The 25342-nt window shown below is 46.6% G+C and overlaps 2 protein-coding genes across 3 annotated transcripts in view; one reads left to right on the top strand and one right to left on the bottom strand.

Moving 5' to 3' along the window:
- LOC119387018 (probable RNA-binding protein 19) overlaps positions 1-25260 on the bottom strand; it is a 33737-nt gene extending 8477 nt beyond the window's left edge. Inside the window, exons 1-8 of the mRNA XM_049414107.1 lie at positions 25227-25260; positions 24423-24800; positions 20761-20825; positions 16519-16589; positions 12315-12457; positions 12062-12138; positions 5722-5792; positions 352-539 (exon numbers count right to left, since the gene is read on the bottom strand). Of these exons, the coding sequence (XP_049270064.1) occupies positions 352-539; positions 5722-5792; positions 12062-12138; positions 12315-12457; positions 16519-16589; positions 20761-20825; positions 24423-24800; positions 25227-25260 (1027 nt within the window). The remainder of the gene's footprint in view (positions 1-351; positions 540-5721; positions 5793-12061; positions 12139-12314; positions 12458-16518; positions 16590-20760; positions 20826-24422; positions 24801-25226) is intronic.
- Positions 1-25342, top strand: part of LOC119387015 (cuticle protein 65) — a 567739-nt gene that overhangs the window by 113668 nt on the left and 428729 nt on the right. The gene's annotated exons all lie outside the window — the stretch shown is intronic.

A 25342-nucleotide genomic window follows, 5' to 3' on the forward strand; every position in this document is an offset into this window, starting at 1 on the left:
ATGTGGTGTGTGCTCACTAGGAGACCGCTCAGGCCTGAGCGATGAAACCAGGGGCTCCCAGTTCGAATGAACTGTTGTGAATACTGATGCATTCGAATTATCGGGAGTTTTCGTCCATAGAAATACACAGGGCTGTGCCGGGACCAGGGAATCAGTTCGAATTAACTGTAAGCTCAAATTAACTGAGTTCGAATTAACGAGCTTATACTGCAATAACTACAACGGGGATAGTTCGTACCGCTGTAGTGGATAAAATCTCACAAAACAGGAAAACTGCAGAGTAGGTTAAAGAAGTTGTCTACTATTAAATGTAACATGACAAGATACTGCAGGACACATAATACCACATACTATTACTACCAGCGGCAGGGGCATTGGCAGGAGCTGTGTTGGTCTTGGGAAAAGGTTGGGTTTGGTTGCTGCCATCCCTCTTTGAAGGCAGGCCAATAAATAGTTTGTGATCTTGAAAAGTAAAGCCCTGCATCTCCTGCAAGGCTTTGTTGAAGGCAGCCTGTGATGACAGGGTGACAAAGGCATACCTAAAATGGAGGAGAAATAGTTATTATAAACGAGTGCATCGATCTCTCCTTGCAATGATGAAAACAATGCGCTTCACGGTGATTATAGTTTGTAAACTGCCAACCTCGGAATATGAAAGGTACTACAGTTGAAGCTGGAAATTACTAAAACAGTTAATCCTTAATATAACAAACCTCAATATAACAAAATTCTCAATGTAGCAAAGTATTTACATTTTTGTAACTTCGTGTACAAAGAATACAATCTATTCTCAATAAAGCGTGTTTATCTACGATTTCAGTATACGGTGAAAGCTCGTTACTACACGCAGCATAACTACGCACTAAACGGTAGTACGCTTTAACCACCCAGTACAAATTTGCATCTCCTGACGTGCCCCATCCCCACCAAGAAAGAAATAAATACAGTGCCATAGCAAATATTGCCTAAAGTACCCCCCACAAACCCTTTTCTTTATTTTTTCTAAAGTGCAGAAAAGATTTTGGATAGAGTACGGATAGAGTGCGGTTTTAGATAGAGTGTGTTCGATAGAGTGCAGTGGCGACGTCAAGGAGCATTTCAAAACTATTACAGGGTCCAGGATACGCAGCGACTGACATAGCGACTGACATAGCGACAATACGGGTAGTATCAGCTTTCTGTGATACATGTGTACACATCTGTACTGCGATCTGCTACATCGAAATGCGGTACAGCCGCGTGGAGCTGTGCGTCTCCTGGCTAGTTGCGTACAGCACAATGCCTACTCAGCCTGCGCCATCTCTGCCAGGCCGCTTGCTGTACCCCACACACGCATTTGCCCCCCCCATGGTAGTGTTCTTCATACACACTTCGCTCCAGACTGTGCACAGATACGGTGAGTAGCTTGTTGGGTTAACACGGCAACGACGAGCTTCCTGCAAACGATGTGCGTTTGGGTTGTCGCCTAATAAAAGCGTGCAGTATAGTTACAACAGCGCTATGCTTGCTGTACCGAACGCATGCGCTTAGAGTGATAGCGTGAATGTGGCGAGGTTTCTCGGCGCCCACAACCCGCAATGCTTAACTTCGCAAGAGCGAGCTGCTTTCGTTTCTACAAAGTGGTGCGTGCTTGAACACGGTGCCGTACAACAAGGCAGCAGTAATCGGCGGCCCAGAGTGTTCAGGTTGTCGCCTATTAAAAGCGTGCAGTATGCTTAAAGTAGCTCAACACCACATGCGCGCCCGAGCTGATAGCTGAAGATATTTATTGTGATAAGGCTGTCAGCGATAAGCCACACTGGCATGTTCGTCGGTGGCCGCCACCTCGCCTTCATTCTTTCCTGATGCTTATCCTCAAAAGGCATCGCCGCAATCACACAGAAGTCGGAATCATTGACCGACCGATCTCTGCCCTTCTCGAAAATATGGAAAACCTTTTGCAGCATATTGTGGCATCGGCAAGTTCAGTGGTGCAGTAAACTTTTATGGTACAAAAAGTTATCGCGGTGTACACACTAACCGGTAGGCACAGGACGAAACCATTACGGCTTAAGTGATCAGCGAATGCATTAGGCTCTATGAGACTCAGTCGGGGATTCGTCGCAACCACTACGTTTTAGCCATTAGTATCTTTAAGCGGGTATGTATTAACGAGGTTTGACTGTACTAATAAAATTTTAGTGCTGCCAGAAAGGAAGATTGAGGCACTAAAAACTTAAGCTTCTGCTGGTGCCTTGGTCAAATGGTTACATTATACATAGTCTTTGCGACTGCATTTCTTAACTCGCATATCGCGCGAAAGAGGGCAGCCGCCGCAGCGGAGCAGCGTATTTTGCTGCAGCGGCTTAAGGCAAGGGTGTACCTGGATGCTCTCCTTACCTCCAAAGCAGTACAGAGACAGCATTCAGAAACCCTGGTGCATCATATTGTGCACTCTACTCTATACAACATACCGCAAAAGCCGGAACATAGGTTGGACCGGAATATAGGTCGAACCCCCCACTTCTAACTACTGAAAATTGAAAAAAAGAAAAAGTACATGGAATAGCCAAAGTATCAGAAGGCGTGCGCCTTTACCGTGTAACAAACGCAATTTCAAATGGTGCACAGTGAAAATGCCATTTATTTACACGTAAGTTCCACATGGCAGAAAGCCAAAAGATGGGCTCAAGCATTATCTTCGTAAAACGTCACAACCGTCTTGACAGTAATCACGACGGGAGCGCGGCTCCCGGTTAAACTGTGCACCCTCGTTTCCACCTCTAGATACACTGCGATCTGGCACCGAAACAGTTTTCTTCTGATCGCTGCGTGTCGGGATGTAATCCTTCAGCTTCCGCCAGTAGCGAATGCTTCTGTGGTGCACTCGATATGACCGCTGATCATAGCCATACGTGCCGCTGTAACCAGAGCTACCGGCATCGCAGGAAGCAACAAAGAAACAGTATCCGGCGAGATTGGAAGAGCGAGAACGCCCGTGCAAAGATAAACTTTCAGTTATTGTTTGTGACTCACGGCTCCTGCTCAAGTTCACGTGCGCTAGCACCCGTTCACACCTTTCACACACTTCAGGCCAGATTTCTTTGTGCCTTCGTGAACTCGATCACTGTTTTCTTGAACGCTACGGTGAACTGTCGTTGGCCACCGATCAAGAACAAGAAAAAAAAAAAGCACCTTGGAGCCCAAATAGATTCACAAGACAACAACAAAACCGCAAAATGAGATCGCCCACGGCACAAGGCTGGTGGTAAACAAAGCGATGACGATGAATGTGATGGCGATGGAAGCGGTTGACTTCAGTTGCCCATAGTGGCCAGACTTGCGGAGTTTTTCTGCCAGTGACCGGTGTATAAAATGGCGGTTGACAATTTAAGGCTGTTTCTTGAAAAAAATATTCGACCTATATTCCAGTTTTTACGGTAGTTGAATATTCCTCACTGTGCATGCCGTGCATCAGAGCCTGACGTACCTGAGTACGTATTTACTCAAAAATAGGTCGAGTGCAAATATAGGTCGACCCCTATATATTGCATTCTCCGAAAAAAAAATGTACACATATTCGAGTACAGGTCAACCCATATTTTTTTTAGAAAACCATGACGTTTCAGATTCCCGCGAACAAACGCATGGCCTTTGCGATCTCTATTTGCTATTCAAAGATGGTGGATATCACGTATTTAACAAACTTAGCAAAAATAAAGCCTTCAAGATTTATGATTGTTGTTCAGAGCTGTTGTGTTGGCGTGGGCTCATCATCATCGGAGGTGCTTCTATGCTTGCCGCGGTCTGATCCCGTTGTCTTTGCGTCTGTTACGTTTACGAGTCGTTGTGCAAGTGTGCTTTGTGTGTATTTATTTAACGCCTCCAACTGTTGGCGACAACAAAATCACAGACAGTGATTATGGTTCTCTAAATGATGCCCTCCCAATTTCCACGGTTTTATCTGTCGACAAAAGATCTTGGCTGAGTGTGCTGGCATGTGCAGCTACGGTGGCAGAGTCTGAACTGTAGGCAATATTCACAGCGTTCTGCGAAAACTTTGATTAGAGTTCATAATGCTATTTTTCCTTTTTATTTTTGTGGTGTATTAATTTACTACAATTACACATATGTAATGTGCCAGTGTAGCTGTCGCTGTTCGAAACATGGCAGGCACAACAGTGGAACCCTATTATTTCGATATTTTTGCTAACTTTGATCCCGTATACAGGTTGAGTTCCTTTGGTCACGAATATAGGTTCATAGCTAATTATGAGTTACATTTCCGGAAAAAAAAGGTCTACCTATATTCGAATAAATACGGTAGTGCTTTTTGTTGCTGTGTCAAGTGACAAAGCATGGGTAGCCACAGAGGTGGTAGTACTAAACGCAACTACCTCTCACTTATCCTGCAAGCAATCAAGATCGTGCAGGCAATGGATGTCGCCTACAATGCTAGCATCTTGCAAGTGATCGCAATCAGTGAAAGAAAAGATGCCACCACATGTTTCAAACTATCGCAGAGGTCGCTCTCCATGATCCTGAAGCTGAAAGAAGGTATACTGAACTTTGAAGAATTGGATACATTTCAAGCTAAAGAAATGAGAACTAGCAGGCACTTTTACTGCAGGTAGAAGTTCGTTTTTTTGTTTTTTTTTTCAGTGAGCGCTCTGTCTTAATTAAGCCGCAGGTTGAATTTCTTTTGGAAATGCCATAAAGTTATGGAGGTGCTAAGTGGGCGTTGTGTGATAAAAGTGATCGACAAGACTTTGTTGGACTAGCGTGCTGCGCGCATGAGCGTCGGCAGGATTTTGTCTTGGGGGGTTGCATCGCGGCTAGGAGAGGGGGAGAGCGCTGGTGTAGCTTGGGTGGGGGCAAGTGCTGGTGTGGCTTGAGGGGGGCAAGTGCCCCTTTTGCACCCCCCTGCCGACACCCGTGGCTGCGCGTGCTACACTAATCTACAGTGATGATCACAATTTGTGCTGCTATACCAGATCTCACTCGCATGCAATATCACAAATTAGAAAGTGTGGCGACCATGAACAAAGGCGCCGCAATTCTGGTTGTCTCAATGTATTCATGCGATTTTAAACTGAAGCTAATTTGTTTTTGTGGCGTGCAATGTGCTTCAATGTCGCGCGTTCATCGAACTGAGCGAAGAGCAAGCGGCTCAGTTTGGTGATCAGAGAACTCAGTGACCTGCCATTCTGGTTAATCGCCGAGGTTCAAATGGCAAGTCACAGCGATGAAATGGGTGCGAGAGCTTTGCATACACTGATCACACAGTAAATTGGACCTGCTTTCCTTTAGGCTTTACATGTAATGTATGGTTGCCGTGCTTTGCTTCAGTGCAGCATCAGATTGTAAAAGTGGTCAACTATGATCTGCTGCTATCACAGTAGATGAGTTGAAGGTACGATAAACTGTAGTTGCCTGCTGTCTGTTTTTATATCTGTCAGTTCGTAATAATCAATGTCATCATATCAAGATCTCCCTTTAGAGGTAACTGGTTCCTTGTTTTTAAAAAAGGCAATAACAACAAGGCAATATAATGTTACAAGAGGCCAACTTGGCTATGCTTGATCCTGCTTGCACACCTCTTGAATACTGCCTGCTTGACCAACCTTTCAATAAGCAGCAATGCTGCCTCACATTTTGTGCTTGGCCTATTCTGAGTTGACATGCCATCTCCTCCCTCTCGCTCTAATATCTTAACAAAGCAGGACCAAATTTACAACTCACGGAGCTCCTTTTGTTGTGATGAGAAAAGTCTCTTGCACTCCGTACTTGTCAAAAATATTTCTTACGTCATCCTGTAAAGAAAGTCAGAACAGTACCTGTGAACAAAACACACTCACAACAAAGTACATTGGGCAAACTGAGCTTTGCTTTACCAAAGTATGTAGTTTCAAACGCATACAAAAACAAAAAGAAAACAGGCTTCCATCATGTTATTTATATGCTCCTTTTTTTTTTTTTTTGTCGTCGTGGTAACTAGTCTAGCTTCCGAGTGCGGAGGCCCAGATTCAAATTCGCATATTGGACGAAGCCTTTTTTTTTCATTCTTTCATTAAGTATGAAGTATTAGTAATTATTAAAATTTTGCTCTTGTGCTAAACAATCAAAGAAGCTATAATTCGGTTCGAAAACATGAACTGGCAGTAGTGATGCTGGCAAGATAAGCACCAAATGCACACAGCAAAGCAAAGCAGCAGACCTTGCAGTACAGTAGAACCTCGTTGATACGTTTCTGAAAAAAACGCGGAAAATAAACGTACGATCTGAATCCAGTAAAAATTGAGGCTGACAAGCCCATATTGAGGTGCAAGGGCAAAAAACATTTATTTCTCAAAAAACATCGAGGGACTCTTCGATTTTCAAACTCCTGGCATTTCGCTGGCAGCCAGAGGTCAGCCAGCTAGTTCCGGTCCTGACCGGAAATAACGTCGTGTTCAGTGTATTGAAATCCTGAGACAACCCGAATATTGCAAAACCGAACTCTGGGACAACCAGCGTAAACGTAAAGAAACGGTACCGCCATGTCAGCAGACGAAACTTTGCGCTGCATGAGCGTCGGTTCTTTCTGCATTGCCAATTGGAAATGTGGGGCTAGGTTTGCCGAAGAGCGGAAGTGATATTATCGAGCATACGCATTTGGGATACGATCACATACGTTCGCAAGATCACGTGTGACTGCCGCCCCGCTAAAGGCTTAACAAGCTCAACTCTGCAGAGTGCACGTAACAATCGCGGTACAACAAGATAAGCGAAATCTCGCGAAAGTGATAAGCGTCCCCGAAAACGACAGCTGCTCACGGCTATCGCATACTACGTCGCACACTTGCGCTGATCGGTTTGCGTTCTGTCTTAACTTGAGACATCTGGTGGTACGTTCGCCACCACTCGTAATCGCACCATCTCGCATGGCGGAATGGGCTTTAAAAGATAACACCCGGCGTAATAGCAACAGAAAGTGAAGTCCCCAAGCGCCCGATCCGTCGAGTCCTCACAAAGATGGCGGCGAGCGCGCATCGTCTCGTTTTGGTGTCTGATGACCAGAAACCTTCCAGATATCTTCCAGAACAAATTTTTTCTGGCAACTTCTGACGACCCGCTGGTAGGCAGAATTGTCCAGAACGCCGACTGGAATTGCACCGCGCAATGGGTGGAGCAGCCCGAAAACGAACGCGCTCCGGCAGAAAAGTATGGGGGAAATTATCGGCCATATTCACTGGGCACAATGGCGGCGTTGCAGTGGTTACGTGTCACGGCGTGTTGTGCAGCGGCGGCGGCATGTGCGTTTCCACAGTAGGGTGCCTTGATGTGCGTTTTGTGCACACTATTCTGTAGGTCTTGTACCGAACCGTAGCGGACTGGAGGAGCGACAGCCTCCATTCTTTGGGCCGCATTGTTAGTTCCCCTGGCTGTCGTAAGCCATGGGGTCCGAACAAAAGTGTGTGGAAAGAGTGTGCATCTGTGTACCGAATACGGATGAAGGATTTGCAATGCTCAGCAAAATCGTGCCAAGTGCTACAGAAAATACTTTTCTTTTTAACCCTTTGAGGGTCGAATTTTTTCGCGAAATCCAGTCCAAAAATGTGTAATTTTTTTATTGCTGAAATAAATTCTTCACACGATTCTATTTAAGAAAAAAATTGTCTAAAATTTCTTTCGTGACTGTAAAGTGACAAAAAAGTAATTTTTGTAACACATGGTTTATTCCTAGTAAAATCAAGCAAAATCCTAAAAAATAAATGTAATAGTTTTTTATAAATAAATATTATGCATTGTATTAAACATAGATCATAGACATACAAAAATAAGCCCACCAGAGTACTTTTCCAGTTAAAAATGTTCGTGCTCTAACACCAAAAACTTTTCAGCGTGTGATAGCCTTTGAAGCATGGCTCGCCACGCATGCTTTCCAGATGTCGCTCCTTGATCGTCATCGGAGTCTGAACTCGTCAAAAAATCCTCGTCCGACAAACTGAAATCCACTGAATCAGATTCTGATTCGGCACTTGGGGAATAGTCCGCATCGGAAGAATCGCTCACCTGCAGCAGAGCAACCGGCGCGCGCTTCCATAGCGTAAGCGCACTGCGTCAGTGAGCGCACGGAAGAAAACTCTATGGTTGTGCGCCCGTACGGAAAGCAAAACGAGTGAAAAAGCTACAGTAATCCTTCGTCTTTTCGCCAACAAGACGTACTTAGTTTTTCCGAGACCCCAAAACAGAAAACGCAGTCACGGCGGCGTCGTTTGTGTAATTTAGCGCCGCAAGGAACAGATGTAATCGCGCCCCGGGGAGCAATAAACGAGAGAGTAAAAAGCGGTCACCCTTTGAGAGATTAGGAACCAAACAGCCATCAGCTTCACGAGCGCAAGAAGGGAAAACCACCCAAAGGACGAAACCGAAACCAGCCAGACCGCGTGCGCGCGTTCTGATGCGCAAGTGAAAGCCGCCACGCCGCCTTGGAAAAAGAAAAGACGGAGAGACAATGGTGCATTGAAATAATTCCACGTATTGCCGAAGCGTGGCAGCACATTCCAAGCAAGAGAAATGATCGAACAAGGCGTGCGTTTGGAACCAACCGCGCCGCGGGCGCGCCCGGTTGCGCAAGCAATAGCCGGCGCGCGGCGTGCCGTTTTGCGAAGCATAAAAAAAGCAACAATGGAGAAAGATCGGCTCATGAAAAAAATTCCACGTATTCCCGAAGTGCATGCAAAGCAAGAGAAATGATCGAAAAAGGCGCGCACTTTAAACCAGCTGCACCGCGAACGCGCTCGGATGGGCAAGCGACAGCCGGCGGGCCGTTTTGGGAAGCAAAAAAAAAATACAACGGAGAGGCATCGGTGCATGAAAAAAATTGCACGTATTCCCGAAGTGCGGCAGCACAGGCCAAGCAAGAGAAATAATCGAAAAAGGTGCGCGTTTTAAAAATAAACGCTATGCCGTACATGTACGACGAAAACCCTTTGGTACCACGAAGCTTCTGCCGTACTTTACGGCGAAAATCCTCAAGGGGTTAAAGCCGTTTCAAGATTTTGATGGCCAGTGTGGCCGCCTGCCTTCGGGTCGGTGTGTGTGGCTGACAGAGAGCGGCGATCGAGCAATTCGGAAAAGACACATACGGAGGGAACGATTGAACAATTCGGAAGAGACGCGAAGGGGACAATTGAGCAAAGCAGAGAAAGTGCGGATGGAGGAAAGGCACAGCGGAGAAGCCGCCGCCGTCGTCGCCGCGCAGCGGCTGTCTGCCACTTCGTGCTTCACAAGTGCACCAGAGGGCCCTTTTAATTTGGACACCTGAATGAGAGTTTCTGAGTAGAAAACGTATCATACGACCGCAGTTTTCCGTGGTGCTGAACGTTGTTGCCGAATAATTGTATTTTCCGGAAACGTATTAACCGGAACGTATTACACACAGCTGTATTGGGTTATTTTTAATTTTCGCGATTGCAAGCGCAGGAGCCGGGAAATCGTACTAAGCGGGAACGTATCAACGAGGTTCTACTGTATTATGCCCGCATGATTGACACGGGCAAACCATCAACATTGAAAAAATGTGCTGCCAGCAATTGCACGCACTTCCTGTAGCACTTTTAAAGAAACAGATACGAAGTTCTGAGCAGCATAGAAAAAACATGGTTGATCACTCCGTCATAGGAATCGGTACAGCGTGAAAGTGAAACGTGTCCTCGCAGAAGTAGTTGAATGTTTATTATACATTGATATACGAGAGCTTGGACAATGTCTATTGGTGTTTGACAGCTATAGGCCCGCTTGATGTGGACATACCCACGTTGACACCTGGTGGCACATCTCCATCCTACCGACTAACGTCCATGAACATGTTTAAACCTTTGTGGTAGCTGTAGTAGTTAACATACACCTGGACACAGCATATTGTGAATCCCACGCAAAAATGGCTTCAACATGCACATAAACACTAACTCGACATGCACTCTTTTAAAGCGTCGTCATTTGAGGAGAGAAGCGGCAAGGTGTACGCTCCCTAGTAGTCTGTGCCAGTGCACTCGAAGCTGTAGGCGACGGAAAAACACCGTTAGTCAATTTGGAAGAGGCCCTACGCTGGCGAAGAGTCGTGACACGCTGACGCGAAAGGCGAATCTCAAATTGCATCACCGAATCGAATCACCTGGATGCCGCATTTCACCGATCATAGAGTTTTCTACAATATTGCAGTCAAAGCCTCTGCCGTGCTGAGAGTAGCGAAACGCTCGCAGTCGGTGCTCGTTAGTGTCATGATGCATTACTTGTGGCCTCCGAGACTGGCTCCAGCAACGTGCCATTGCTAGTGTTGCTCAGGTCGTTCCATTCGTACGGGAAGAGCGTAATCAGAGAAAGCCGTGTGACAGCCAGAACAGCGTTGCTGATTGGGCGCTGAGATTCTTCACTGAGCTTGGGCTAAGGTCACCATCCCACAGAATGCTAAACAGTTAACAGAAAGATCACACCACGGCCGGGCACGAAACGCGACGCACGTATCTCTCCTCTAGTCTGGACGCGATTTCTCACGGTTTGAGGGGGGAATGTGATGTGACAGCCAGGCGAGCGTCACGGAGCTATTTTTTAATATGGAAGCATGGCATGAGCGAGGCTTGTGCAAAAGCCGCTACCTTGCATTGTAAGGCATTGACAAAAGCATGTAGGGAAGGGTGCTTCAGCTCCACTAACGTGAAACCTGTGGAGGGGCGAAGCATGCAGTGTGCGCCGGTGTTTCCCACAGCAAAATCACTGCTAATGGGCAATGAGAGACAGAAGAGAGATTAGACATGGAGACCCGCAGTCCGTTTTTAGTTAACGTGCATGCTGCGAATCTTTATTGTTCAACCATGCACAAGAGAAATCTCCCACCTGCACTACATTGCAGGTCAAGAACTAGTGCCTATATATACGGGGTGCCCGGTGAACGGTTGTGCAGCACGAGCAGTCAGTTTTTTCCATCAAGAAACTCACTAGCAGACGCTGCCTGTGTCAGCGTTGTCTCTCACGGGCGAGGGCACATTCTTGTTCCTTGCGAGCTGGTAATTCGGCGTTCATTGCAGAAAGAGCATTTCCATAGTCAATGCATGCCGTTCGCTCTCTCTCGCCACACGGCGAACGCTTAGGCAGTGGCGCCCTCTCTTGCGCTCAAGCAAATAGACTGTCCCAACAGCAGACGACGATGCACGATGCACGCCAACACACCAAGACCCTAAGGTGCTTCGCCCCTAAAATTACACTTCTTTTCGAAACGTGTCCAATGGAACGGCCGTTGTAATGATGCAACGGCACGTTGCCAGAGCTAATGCCCGTTCCATTCCATCGTGGAGGCCATGCATTACAGTCACCAACCGTTGATTCACACACTGAAAATTCGGACATGCTCGTTTATTCGGACACCTTCGCGGCACCGCCACTCGTCCCATTGAAGTAATGTAAACTCACGACCGGGGCGCCCTACAGTGCGTCATTAGATTTTTCGGACTCTAGCTGGCTGATCGAGTGCGACGTTGAACGCCATGACAAGCTGTGACAAGCCATGACAAGGCCCCTTCACCGTTAGTTGTTATGGCTTTTGGGATCCCTTTATGCTTAGCAACGCACTACAAAGAAACAAAGGTTTCAAGCAGCAAAGAGATGATTAACAATAATTTACACTAGAGAAATCGCCATGAAGGTTTTGTCATGCTGGTGGCACAACTAGTGGCAGCAGATGCCATTAAATTCTGAGACTCATTTTGGTGAGCTTGGCACAATTGAAGTTCATTTTATCAGGATGTAGCAGCAAAGCCTAGTTCGAACTGTTTGGCACAAGAGTGGAATGATTAGGCAGCAAATAAGTATATACTGTGGTGATCATCAAACAAGATTTCTAACTATCTCAAAGAGGATTTGTGCTATATGCACCAACTGATTTTGTACGCTTATATCCATGAAGTCACAGTGGAAGCAAGTTTATTTCGTTGGCTTTTCTCAGTAACCATCTTGGCATCAAAGAGGTGCATTTTTCTGTGTGGAGCTTGTTCTGAATTCCTCGACTGTCACTGAATTTAGTATCAGTGAAAACATTTCATACCTTTGTAACATTCTTTGGAAGGTTAGCCACAAAGAGCTTGTTTGCATTGCTGAAAGGGTCCTTGGCAGCAGGTGCATCTGCAACAGACATCAGTAACATTTTTTCTTCTTTTCATCACTGTATTGACTGCCTCAAGTACTTTATCATTAGCATTCCTGAAAATTTACCTTCAGGCCACTGCAATGCAGAGCATCAATTATGACAGTGCACACACAACTTCCAGACAAGATGTGCGGTTAAAAAGAATATGTACCTGCTTTCTGTGGCTTCTGTTTCGGCTTTGTGCCATCCGCCTTGCGGACAGCCAAATTTTGCTGATTTCCCGCGGAGGCACCATTGAGGTCTTGAACGGCACGGTCAACACTTGCTGCACTTTCCAGCTCCACAAAGCATATGCTGGATACAAAAAAGAAGAAAATTGGTTGACTTAATTATGGACACCTATAGGTCTAGCTATCATTGCAATGATATTAACTCACCCGTGCACATTTACTGTCCCTGGATTTTGCGTAATACTCCGAAAACTTGTGCACTTTCTTAGATGTGATAATGAAAATGATACTAACACGACAACACCATGATAAGATGTACCAGGACATAACACAACAATCGGACTATTGCACAGATGCACAATCAGTAGCTGCATACAACTGGCAATACTGTATGTGTGCTCTTCCACAGTGCTTTGCAATTCATATTTGCAGAGACAATTGCCAACATGCAGTGACAATGCAGATGCAACCGTTTCACTACAGTGCCAAAAGCTCGCATTTCACTCCACCAATTGTAATTTCTTCATGCAACTCCTCCATGCCTTCTTTGTATTACTTTCTTCGTGCGATAACACCTTTTAATCAGCACATCCTGGTTCCGTAAGGCTGGGGTCATGCTCCGTGGATTAACCCTTTGAGGGTTTACGCCGTACATGTACATCATGGCCTGTATGTTTAAAATGCACGCTTTTTTCTATCATTTCTCTTGCTTGGCATGTGCTGACACACTTCGGGAATAGTACGTGAAATTTTTTTCTAGCACCGATGCTTCGCCATTTCTTTTTTATGCTCTACTACAGTGGTGCACCGGCTAGTTTCGGGTTCGTCCTTCGGCCGGTTCCGGCTTATTGTGCCCGCAAAACCGATGGCTTTCTGGTTTAGAATGCTTTAAAAGGTGATGGATTTGTTACTATCTCGTTTATTGCTCCCCGGTAAGCGATTACGCTTGTTTCCATGCAGGCACTGACTGACACAAATGATGCCGCTGTGGTTGCATTTCCTGTTTTGGGGAATCGCAAAAACCGCTTCCGTTTTGTTAGCAATAAGACGAATGATTATTATAGGTTTCGGACTTGTTTTTGCTTTCCGGACAGGCTCACAACTACACAGTTTTCTTCAGTGCACTCACTCGCGCAGTTTGCTTGCGTTATGGAAGTGCGCGCTGGTTCCTCGGCTGCAAAAGTGAGTCTAGCAGCGATTCCTCCTAATCGCCGCTCCACTGGCGAATTAGAATCTGATTCAATAAATGTCAACCCATCATACGAGGCGTTACTTACAAGTTAAGATTCAGATGTTGATGAGTGAGCGACATCTCAAAAGCGTGTGCGGCGAGACGATGCTCACTGGATAAAAAGCGGCTTTTCTCCTTCCATGTTCCCACTTGACGCCACTTCGTGCACTTATTTTTGTATGTCTATGAACTACACAGATGTTTATAGCAATGCATAACTTTTTAACAATATACAGTCGAACCCGTTTATAACGAACTCGAAAGTGTCGCGAAAAGTGGTCGTTATATCAGTAGTTCATTGTATATGGACTCGCCCTTAAAAACGTGCGCTTAGCGGCCAAGCCGTTGTTTTTTTTTTCTTTGTACACTTTTATTAAAGTGCTAACAACCCCTTCGGTGACAAGCTAAGCCTTTTCGCGTCGTGAAGCGACGCCCGCTGCGTGCTCACGAGTCGCAAGTAAACTGGAGCAGGGCACGCGCGAGCGCGCGCCCGCTGTCACGCTTTAGAAGGCATGTTTTAACTTTTTTTCGCTTCGTATGCGCCATATTTTTACCGCGACCATGTCCGAAGTGTTCGTTGTAAAAGTAGGAGCCTTTGCAATGAGCTGACACCGTTTCACCGAAGCGCGGTACCGCGACGTGGAGCCGATCATCCCTGGCTAGTTGCGTGCAGCGCGTCGCCTACTCTGGTCGCGGAGTCACTGCCGGGCCGCTTGCTGTATGCCGTATGCGCGCGTTTGTACGTTCTTCGTGCTTGCTTCACTCCAGACCGTGCACGGGTGCGGCGACTAGCCTCTTCGTTCAATGCGGCGAAAACAAGCATTTTCCAAGCAACACGCACTCGACGCCTCCGCGATGCTCTCGCGACCCTGCACGACGATGCGCGGCGCACTTGAGTTGTCACCTAGTCAAACACGCAGTATACGCTCGCTGTCAGTGCATCGACGTTTCTCGGTGCCCGCGCCGCTCAACAACAGCGAGCTACTTTCCTTTCTACAAAGCGACGCGCACTTTAAAGTGGTCTCGCACGACGCGGCGGCGGCGAACATGCGAACGGCAGCATGGCTAAGCATGGCGCACTCGTACCGCCATCAATCCGCAGTGTACGGCGTACGCCACAAGCACAGCCGAGCAGATATCTACAGATGACTGTGATAAGGTTGTCGGATATAAGGCATAATGGCACGTTCATCGACGGCCGCCACCTCGCCTTCGCTCTTTTCTGATGCTTATCCGCGAAGGCATCGCCACAATCGCGCGGAAGTCGTAATCACCGATCGACCGGTCTCTGCCGTTACCGAAAAGACAGACGACTTTTCGCGGCACATTGTGGCGTCGACGAGTTTAGGGACGCAGTGAACCTTTATGCGATGGAAAGTTATCGCGGTTATCACTTCTTGCATTTATGCCTTCTTGCGTTCCAAGGCATTGTATGGTTTATCGCAGGCGGTCGTAGCTGCAGAGAACGGCGTCAGGAAAGGTTACCGTGCGAAAGCTGACCGCAAGGCTTCATGCTGCCTACTATTTCTTTTTTTCCCTCACTGCCATTCTACCACTGAAGAAACGCCTGGAAAGTGACTCGTGAGCGACCTCGCTCGCAGCGTCCGAAATCTGCGTGCGGTGCTCGCCGATCTGGGTATCTTAGTCGCAAGTAAACTGGAGCAGGGCACGCGCGAGCGCGCGCCCGCTGTCACGCTTTAGAAGGCATGTTTTAACTTTTTTTCGCTTCGTATGCGCCATATTTTTACCGCGACCATGTCCGAAGTGTTCGTTGTAAAAGTAGGAGGCTTTGAAAAATGTTCGCTATATCTGGACGCAGCTTCAATGGTTAGCATAGGAAAATCGTAAGTGCACCCAAATATGGTCGTTATAACCGATAGATCGTTATATGTGGGATCGTTATAAGTGGGTTCGACTGTATATAGTTTTTTTTTATAATTTATCTTGCTGTTACTGATGAAAAAATTATGTGCATGTAACAACACAGCAGATTTTTTTTGTCATTTTACGATCACCCAAAAAAATTTTGGACAATTTTTTTTAATAGATTCGTCTAAACAATTTATTTCAACAATAAAAAAATACACATTTTTGGGACGCATTTCGCGAAAAAAATCGACCCTCAAGGGTTAACCAGATGCTCATAGTACATGTTGAATATGTATAAGAGAACATTGTTTTCTATTGGCTGTCCAGACTAAATGCTGCTTCCAGCATGCTGCTACCAGTTAAATGTATGAGCTATCCGATTCAATCATAACTTCTTGCAGGTAAGTGATACCACAGCCTCCTAATAAACTTGCAAAGCTACCGGATCAACACACTACTGCCATTGTCTATGAAGGTGCCATCTACTACATGGGGTAAAAGTCATAGCATCTTTAATATGGCAACGACAAATGTTGTCGGTAAACCATGCGGCACCATTAGCATTACACCAAAGTGAATACAATGTCTGTGCTCCAGAAAAGAATGACTCGTCTGTGTGGTAGTATAGCAGCAGGAAATATAATTTAATATTGCTATTCATAACAGAAATACGAAATTCACAAGCTACCAGAGGAGTAGACATTCCCATGCAATCCCAGTGCACATTAGATAGTTCACATTATGCTTGCTGACTTGGTGCACCAAGCTTCTTTCACCAAGCGCTCTTTGCTGTTGCAAAGGGCAAAACAGCAGTGTAAAGTTACAGTGGTGGACTACATCATCGAACAAAGGCAAAGCTCAGCCAAAGTGAATAATTTTCATGCCCCCATTTTCATCAATTTAGGAATTTTTATAGTAGTTTTGTAAATTCTGCACCACAACAATTTTTTCATTAACAAAACACACTTCTTTTCACTTCGAACATATTGCTATGCGTTGTGCCATAGAGCTGCAAGATGTTCTCTGAACATCCTTGCTATCCAACACATAACAATCTAGAATAAAGGCAACAATGGAACACTTACGGCTTCGGGCCTTTCGCTTTCAGGGCAATGTTGACCACTCCATACTTTGCAAAGATGCTCCTTATTTCTTCCTACACAGACAGTGCAAGTGAAAGATAGCAGACTTGAGTAAAGCTACACTAGAGTCATAACTCTCACTTTGTTTCCAAATAATAATGACATTCTCAGTGGCACATGAGAAGTTCCGTATCTGTATGGATATACCCCATTCCTTCACCTGTAACACTGCAGTTAAAATTGCACCGTGCACTTTTTACAAATGTACAATATACCGTATTTACTCGCGTAATGAACCCACTCGCATAATGAACCGACCCCAACCTTGGTGTCCTCGAAAAAAAATATTTTTTAATGTGCGTATCTGTTCATTTTATTTTGGTGTGATTGCCAGTGCCACTGACGATCGAAACAACATGAAATCAGGCCATTATGTCTCAAAACAACGACGCAATAAGAGTCACAACATAGTTTAACAACCATGCTAAACAGTTGCCAGCAGCGCGAGCGCGAACGATGAGAGTCGAAATTTAAAATTCACGCCTTTTTGGGGCGGAGCGTCATCTGTCGAATACAGAAGAAACCTCCTTGCTAAAAGCATGGCCTCTGAGATTGCGTGCTGCCAGATTTTTCGAGAGGCTCGAGAGAAACCTGTCGGCGCACAATCTCAGAGGCCATGCTTATAGCGCTGTCGCTGCTTCTATGTTGTCTGATTTCTTCACCGTGGTGAACTTCATTGGACACCTCCTGCGTGGGGTGCAGTGGTTCGGTACGCTAGCTACACGGCCGGTCTTAAACTCAAGGTGGTCGAACATGCGCTGGAGCATGGAGATCGTGCGGCTGGACGACACTTCAGCATCGATCCGGTGCGCGTACGTAACTGGAGAAAACAAGAGGAAGAGCTTTGGGCTACAAAAAAGGATTGTCGCGCATTTCGCGAGCCAAATCAAGGAAAGTTTTCTCTTGTCGAGAGACAAGTTCTCGAATATGTTAAGAGGCTCCGTAGTGAGGTATGTGCAGTGTCCCACAAGATGACTTAATTCCACGCGCGAGCCACAGTCAGAAATCAAGGCATTCCTGCCACTGACTTCAAGGCCAACAGCGGTTGGGCAGCAAGCTTTTAGATGCGAAGTATCTCTTGCTCGGGGGTATGTCACGCGGCGTGGTAATCCGCACGTGGCGTAGTAGTTCGCGCTCACACTATGCATGTGCAACTCTCCTCCTTCCCTCTCTCCAACAGCTGCGCGTTACTCTCTCCACTTCTCTACCAGCACCTGCTTGCGCTTCTCCTGCGTTCTTGGTTCTGCTCTCACGGTGCATATGCTACTCTCCTCTAGTCTCCTCTCCTTCGAATGGTAGAGCGCTGCGCATGTTCAGTCCAGCGCTTGCCTCGGTTGGCACCTCTGAAATGCGGGCTCGACATGCCGAAATTCTCTCCTGCGCATGCAAATCCCCTCCCCCTCTCTCTCCTCTCCTACGCTGCCTCTCTCTCGCGCGCCTGTCAACTGTGTTCCCCGCACGCCCTGTGAGAATTAACGGCCATACTAGAGGGAAGACACGACGCGCGTAGTGTTCCTCTTCGCGTTCCACGACGCGAGGTTGGTAGCATGTCCAGCGAACGCCAACGGAACGCGATTGTGCAAGTGCTCCGGCTTCGCATTGCCTCATGATCCCCTTTAGCGGGAGATGGCGTAATTTTTTTTAACACCGTCATGCGAAATTTCAGCTCTTATAACTCCCGCAATAATTTTTACCCGCGTAATGAACCCTCCCCCCAAACTGGCGCCGACTTTTCTGAAAAAAAGGTGGGTTCATTACGCGAGTAAATACGGTATTATCGATGCAGTTAAGTTCAAACATAAACATCCAAGCTGTAGAAGAAAGTCAATCCTATATTTTGTACAGCATATCATGCAGCAAGCATGATATACTGTGCACAGTAGAGGCTTTTGCACAGTAGATCACATAGCCAGCTAGGGTAAAGTGGCGCAGCAGCGGCAGCAATGTTGGCAAGTGTACAACGTTCATGTCAGCTTTTAAATCATGCTGCTTGTGGGTAACGAGAAGTGGCAATGACGGGTCATAAGTGCACAGAACATTGCTGGGACCAGCCTTGCAGTCTTAATTATCCATCCCTTCAAATAAGAGGATTTCAAATTATGAAGATTCTACTGTACACTCAAACCACGATATAATGAACACGGATATAACGAATTATCAGTTATAACAAAGTAAATGAAGAATACAGTGAACTCCCGTTGAGACGAACTCTGTTAGGACGAATTCTCGCTTATGCCGAACAACAGGGAACCGTTTGTTTGGTTTCCCATAGACTCAATGCAAAAAAAATTCGCTTAAGACGATCTGCCCAGCTGTACTCTTCTGTTAAGACGAACTTTCACGGTGATCGACAACACTGGCAATGACTAAATTCCACGCGCGAGCCACAGTCAGAAATCAAGGCATTCCTGCCACTCACTTCTTAACTCCCGTTAAGACGAACTCGGTTAAGACGAATTCTCGCTTATGCCGAACAACAGAGAACCGTTTGTTTGGTTTCCCATAGACTCAATACAAAAAAAAATTAGCTTAAGACGAACTGCCCAGCTGTACTCTTCTGTTAAGATGAACTTCCGCGGTGATCGACAACACTGGCAATTCTGCGAAGCGAACACTGCAGTCTTGGTGGGGCATTCAGGCGATCAAGAAAAAGCAAAAAAGCCAAAAAAAAAACGCTTGCCAGAGCAAAGATGCGAAGCAAATCACGACATAGAACGGTCAGCGGATAAAGCCGGTATCCCCCTCACCCCCAGCCTGTGGGTGGAGGAGGTGCGGGCGTTATCAGCAAAGAAAGCAACAAAAAGAGTAGGGGGATTTACAACTGGGACCCCCAAGCCATTGCGTCCTTTTGTATCCCCCGCCCCTCCCTGTTCTTCGGTTTCCCAGCTGGAGTACAAAGAAGAACAGAACACAAGAGCTTGGGACCCCTCCGCAGTGGTCAGAGGGGCAAACGCAAGGGGAGTGAAGGAAAAAAATTAAGAAAAAGCGACAACTGAATTTTATTGTAACGGGAACAAAAATTGTCTGTGCATTACAATCGAGTACGTTGTGCACTCCCCTCAGCGGGGTCAGGTGCATTGTCATCGCCATCATACAATGGCGGCCGAGCACATTTTGTGGTCAGTTCGCGTAAGACATTTGTGCGTTGTATCTGTTCCCAGTGAAGTGCAAATTGTGATGAGCCATTTTGATTATGGAAGTGCACAACAAGGGAAGGCTATTTTGTACACTGAATATAGCTGCGTCGTGTCTTTTTCGTGTGCGCGAGGCTTGTGACCATGAGTAGCGCAATGGGATATCTTCAGCTGCACGTCGATCAGAAAAAGTTACTACAGGCTGAAAAATATCCGGACCTCCGAGAAAACCTTGCAGACTTTCTTAAGCAACTCAGCGTATCATGACTTTGTCAAGGCAACGGCACATGACCGAGGCATATCCAGAAGTGATCTTAGAGCCAGCAAAACAGGCTCACAGAAGAAAAGGAACTGCCAGGACAATACGTAAATTTACATTATATGAAAAAAAAATGTGCTTCTCTCTCTCTCTCTTTTTTCTGTTTTTTTGTAATCGTCAACATAGGAGCGTACTACAGTTTTATCATTAAAATGTGGTAGCAGTATCTTCATGAATTTTTTTATTTTTCAACCTGCGAAATCAGGTGCTCGTACGATTCGTGTAAATACTCTGCCTGAAGGCATAGTTTTTATCTAGATGAGCCAAATAAATGCTTTTTCTTGTCTTTTTGCTCCCATTGTAAGTCTACTCCATTCAGTGTTTTCAAGTAACATATTTGGATGCACTTGGCATGTTAGCATCTCTCTTTTTGGGGGGCACTTCTGATAAGCCGAACTCCTGATAAGACAAACAAATGACCGCGGTCCCTTCGAGTTCGTCTTAGTGGGAGTCTACTGTAGTCGTGTCATAGATACAGTGTTACAAATGAACGCTTATAACAAATGTTCGGATATAACGAAGTTTTTTTGGTGGTAGATGTGACTTTCTTATAATAAGATTTCAGTGTATATATAAATAAAGGAAAGCAACACTGGACGATACTCATCATCGCATGGAAACTCTGTAAACTACTTGAAATTCAGAAGGTTCGTTTTCGGCACGTCATAACATCTGCTGACGCTCGCTACTGGAGCAGTAGGAACAATAGATAAGTGGTAGGCTGAACCTTACCTCTGTAATGCCTGCCTTCAAATTCCCCACAAAAACTTCATTGGATGACCCGACCGCTGGTGGACCTGCAACACATGTTAATGTTAATTTCCTTGAAGTGTGGGGGCACTATCACCCCCTGTAAAGCGTTTGCGCCTCATGGAGCACGCACGTCTCGCATATTGGCACAGTTGGATGCAAAAGCCGCCGACCGAGAGTGGCGCTGTGCTCGCGCGATGTAGGCTTAGCGCGGTGGCGCCAGCAGCGCTGCCTGTGAGGTTAGGCTGGCGTGCAAGAAATGGCAGGGACTCTCTTTGGGATTTGGTAGCGTGCGTGCATGGAAGTTTGCCGAGGTGGGTCTGTGGGGGACGATACCGCGGCTCGTTTCCCGCGGGCCCCTCGTGACGAGTCGAACATCAGTGAAGCCGCATTCGCAGTGCATTGTATGTCTTATGTTGTCTTGTGTTTGTTATGTTTTCTGTGAATTGCATTGTCATTGTGTAAGCTTACTTAGCGTGGTCCTAGTTGCGTATTAGATTCGGCAGGCGAGCGCATCGTATGTAAATGAGGTTAATAAATGTAAACATGTTGGTTGCCCGGACGGCGTCTACTGTGTCCATGTGTTCTGAGAGCGGCTCATATTCAGACCCCACAAAAGGGCCCCTAAACCACCCAAAGGTCGAAATTTAGTTGTGCTGCAGCTGTGCACGAGTCTACATCGAACACATAGCCGTGAGAATTTTTCGAAACAGTGCAGTAATAGCGGAGTTGCAGGCGTTTGATGATACAAAAGACGCCCTCGCTCGTTTCCATCTTTCTATCGCTATGCTCCGTTCATCGGCTCGTCTCTTCTCCTGGCCGAGTGCTCCCCCTCGCCGTGCGAGGAGGAAGAGCAGCAAGCACATGTAACTGCAATCGAACAAACAGGTGTTGTAGATGACGACAGATGGCATGTTGACGTCACGACGAACACTGAGGGCATGAGGAATGCCGAGAGGCATGGAGAGGATATAAGATTGTCTCTTGGAATTTGTGGGGCGCCTGCGGCTCATAGCACTGCCATGTTTGGCATTGTTGACTGTGACGGCATTCTGAACTCAATGCACGCATTTACTTGAAATGTTAAAAAAATTATTGGACGTGGTTTAGGGCCTTAAATACAGCTCAGACCACTTATAACGTAACCGCTTACAGTGCAGTACCGGCTATAATGCGGTTTTTTCTGACTCCCGTTTACCCTCTCATAGAACTCCATGTATACGCATACCGCTTATTGTGCAGTCCCCCGACATGAAAGACCGGTTATAATAGGGCTGCCGGAATGTTCTGAGAGATGCGAGGGAGCGAGCGTGCTTCTCAGCGGAGATGCGCCGGCGGGGGAGAGAGCGGCGACGGCATTACGAAGGAGGAGTGGACACGGAACGACGAACAAGGAGCAGGGAGAGAAAAAAAAGGGGGATGGCGGTGGGGGACAGCAGCCCGGCGCGGGTGCGTGGTGTGAGGAGGGGGAGCGGTTGCATGGCCGACGGAGAAGCCTTTGCCCCCTTGACATGCGCGCTTTGCCCCGGCCGCATGACATGCGTGCTCCGCTACGTATGGGCGCCCGCGTCCGCATCAAGAGCGCGTTACCGCTATTTGTCTCCGTCAGGAAAATAGTTACTTCGTCGTAGAACGCAGATATCGCGCGTGCAACCGCGATTCCCCCGCAAGTAACAATGCTTTGAGACGCGATTGAGCTTTCGCCTTTGCCACCAACAGGCGGACTTACAATCTTAAGAGACCTTTTCAGGATAGTTGCCGTGGCTGTTCTCCCAACCACGAACCGAAACTGCGTTTCACGCGTGATGCCCTCAGTTTAGCTCACGAGTGCGATCTCTTCTACTCCCGATCTCCGTGTTGCCTAGGGCAAGCTTCTCGCGGCGGCATGCCAAGTTGCAACGCGCACGCTAGGCCTAACAAGCGCTAGCTGCCATGTCGGCGGCCGCAAACTACAGAAGTTGCGGTTTGGTGCCGAGTCAATGAAACATTTTGCAGTTGTTGCATTTAGAAGGGGTGACCTACATCTTTACTAGAGCTGTGCGAATAGCAAAATTTTGGGTGCGAAGCGGATTCGAATATTGAAGTGTGAGTGCGAATCGAATCGAATATTTTTCTAATATTTCTCGAATATTTCTGGAATATTTTTCGAATACTTCGAAGTGAAATTGCAGAAAAAAAAGTTAGAGAGGATTCCTAAGCATACTCTTATGAGATAGCAACATGAAAGTGTTTCTTTTCGCCAGGTTGATGAAGCACTGGCGGGGTGGTGTTTCATAGTTGTCTTATCAAGAATGAGGCAATGTAGAGGCCGAATTCTATTTATGTAAGTGATTTGGTGCAACCAAAGTGTTGCCAACAACACTTTACACGTGACAGGCAAAGATGCCATTTCCTCAGCCTCTCCTCCTCTCTCAACTTCTGTGGAAGCCCAGCTGATGTGGCGGACAAGGGTGTGCTCCCTTCAAGTCTGGAGTTCCAAATCTGCCTCGTAGACGTCGATATCTGAAATTTTGGATGCTAAAAAGCTTCGGCTTCCGATTTTTCGGACTTCCTGCCCAAATTTCAGGTCCAAAACAGCATTAATTGAGCCCCCACCTCTACCACATCTTTCATCTCCATGTTGGAACCAGCGTTTTCTTGAGTTAGTACATTGGCGACCGTAGCAGAGCTTGAAAGGCAGCTTTGCCGCAATACCAGGGTGTGACGAGGTGAAGCATATTGAAAATCTAGGGATCACTTCCAATCGGACGTTGACTGTCTTGGCAAAGTTCGACCGTAACGGAGCTTGAAAGGCAGCTTTGCCGCAATACTGGAGTGTAATGAGGTGAAGCATATTGAAAATCTAGGGACTACTTTCAATCAGACGTGGACTGTGTCTTGGCCAAGTTCGACCGTAACAGAGCTTGAAAGGCAGCTTTGCCGCAATACGAGAGTGTAGTGAGGTGAAGCATATTGAAAATCTGAAGGGGTCACTTTCAATCGGACGTTGACTGCATTTGTTTTTGGGAAGCTCGAATAGTTCGATTAGTAAAATTCCAGTGCGAATCGAATAGAAGAGCACACACTATTCGAAAAATATTCGAAATTTCGAATATTCGCACACCCCTATCTTTAACGAAAACACGGGCGCGTGTGTGAAACACTCGAGTGGTGGTTTGTGGTCGCCACCGTTTTCGACATGGCGCACGCACAGTGTGCTACCGCGGTGACTTCCCGTGACGGCGCATTTTTTCCGCGTTCGTTATGTCGGCACCGCAGGTCCACGAACACTAACCGTTCAACATTTCTAAATGTAAGTAGACGCAAACTCACGTCCCAGTCGCATGCCTCGATAGTCGGAATCGTGCACCTACCCATTGGTCATGTTTTGCACACGTGCAACCTTTCAAAAATGTTGTTTTGGTTATAGTGCGGATATTCGCAACTCTGGCGACTTACGTTATAAGCAACAAACATTAGTAAGAGATGTGTTCACTTTTATCAAGAAAAAAGGTTTGCACAATCCCAAGAACTCAAGCTTCTACATTCAAGCTTCTATGTTCAAGCTTCGATGTCCGGGCAGGGGTATCAGGACGAATGCTATGTACGTTATACAAAGCGATCACCTATTGAGGAACTGAATCCGTGGTCAAAAGATTACCAACCTTCTTGTCGCGGCTTGCCATGGGCTCCCTGAGTTGAAACACGGTCCAGGGGAGGCGGACCATCCTGTGAGTCCACCCCATTCATGGCAGTCTGCTCGGACATGTTAAGGACAGCTCGTTTGGGACCCGTAGACGGTCCACTGCTCCTGACACGAATCAGCGGTGGAAGCATATCGCCAGCCCCAAGAGCATCCGAGACTTTACACAGCATTGGAGGTCCATCGAGGCTCGGCACGGAAGAGGCGGAGGAAGAGTGTGCTTCGGAAGCAACAATAGGCGCAGATGGTGCACTGTCCCAGCTTTCTTCTGAATTGCCACCTTTATTAGAAGAGTTGCTGCCATTCTGTACACCCTTGCTACTTGGCCAAGGTGCTGAACCTGAGCCGTGACAAGAAAAAAAAGCCCGCAAAGGCAATTAGAGAAAATGAAAAAAGAAAAAGAGAAACTAAATGCCAAGTACAGAATGATTTCCTTAATTTACCTGCACTGGACGAATGCTGGGCTTAGCTGTAGCCATTAGAAGATGGTAGCTACAGAAACGTAAAGTACTACTTCCAAAAATAGTTGTCCTGAAACTGCACACCGCACTACAGTGACCATGTACCGTATTTACTCGCATAATGATCGCACTCGCGTAATGATCGCACCCCTAAATCTGGTCGTCAAAATTCGATTTTTTTTTTTCCCCGCGTAATGATCGCACCCCGAACTTGCCGCAGCGATATGTCGTGTGCCAAGTCTAACTGATGATCATCACGTTTACCATCTGTCGAACATTACGTTAAATAACTCTTCAAGACTCACCAAGTGAACTGAACGCACCAAATAGATTCCTCATTTTTGCCCACCCTTGGTGCCCTTGGTGCCGTATTAGAATAGCAGTAAAGACAAATGCCCTAGTTTTCACCACATGCCCACCA

This window comes from Rhipicephalus sanguineus, chromosome 3, assembly GCF_013339695.2.
Source record: "Rhipicephalus sanguineus isolate Rsan-2018 chromosome 3, BIME_Rsan_1.4, whole genome shotgun sequence".
Taxonomy (NCBI): domain Eukaryota; kingdom Metazoa; phylum Arthropoda; class Arachnida; order Ixodida; family Ixodidae; genus Rhipicephalus; species Rhipicephalus sanguineus.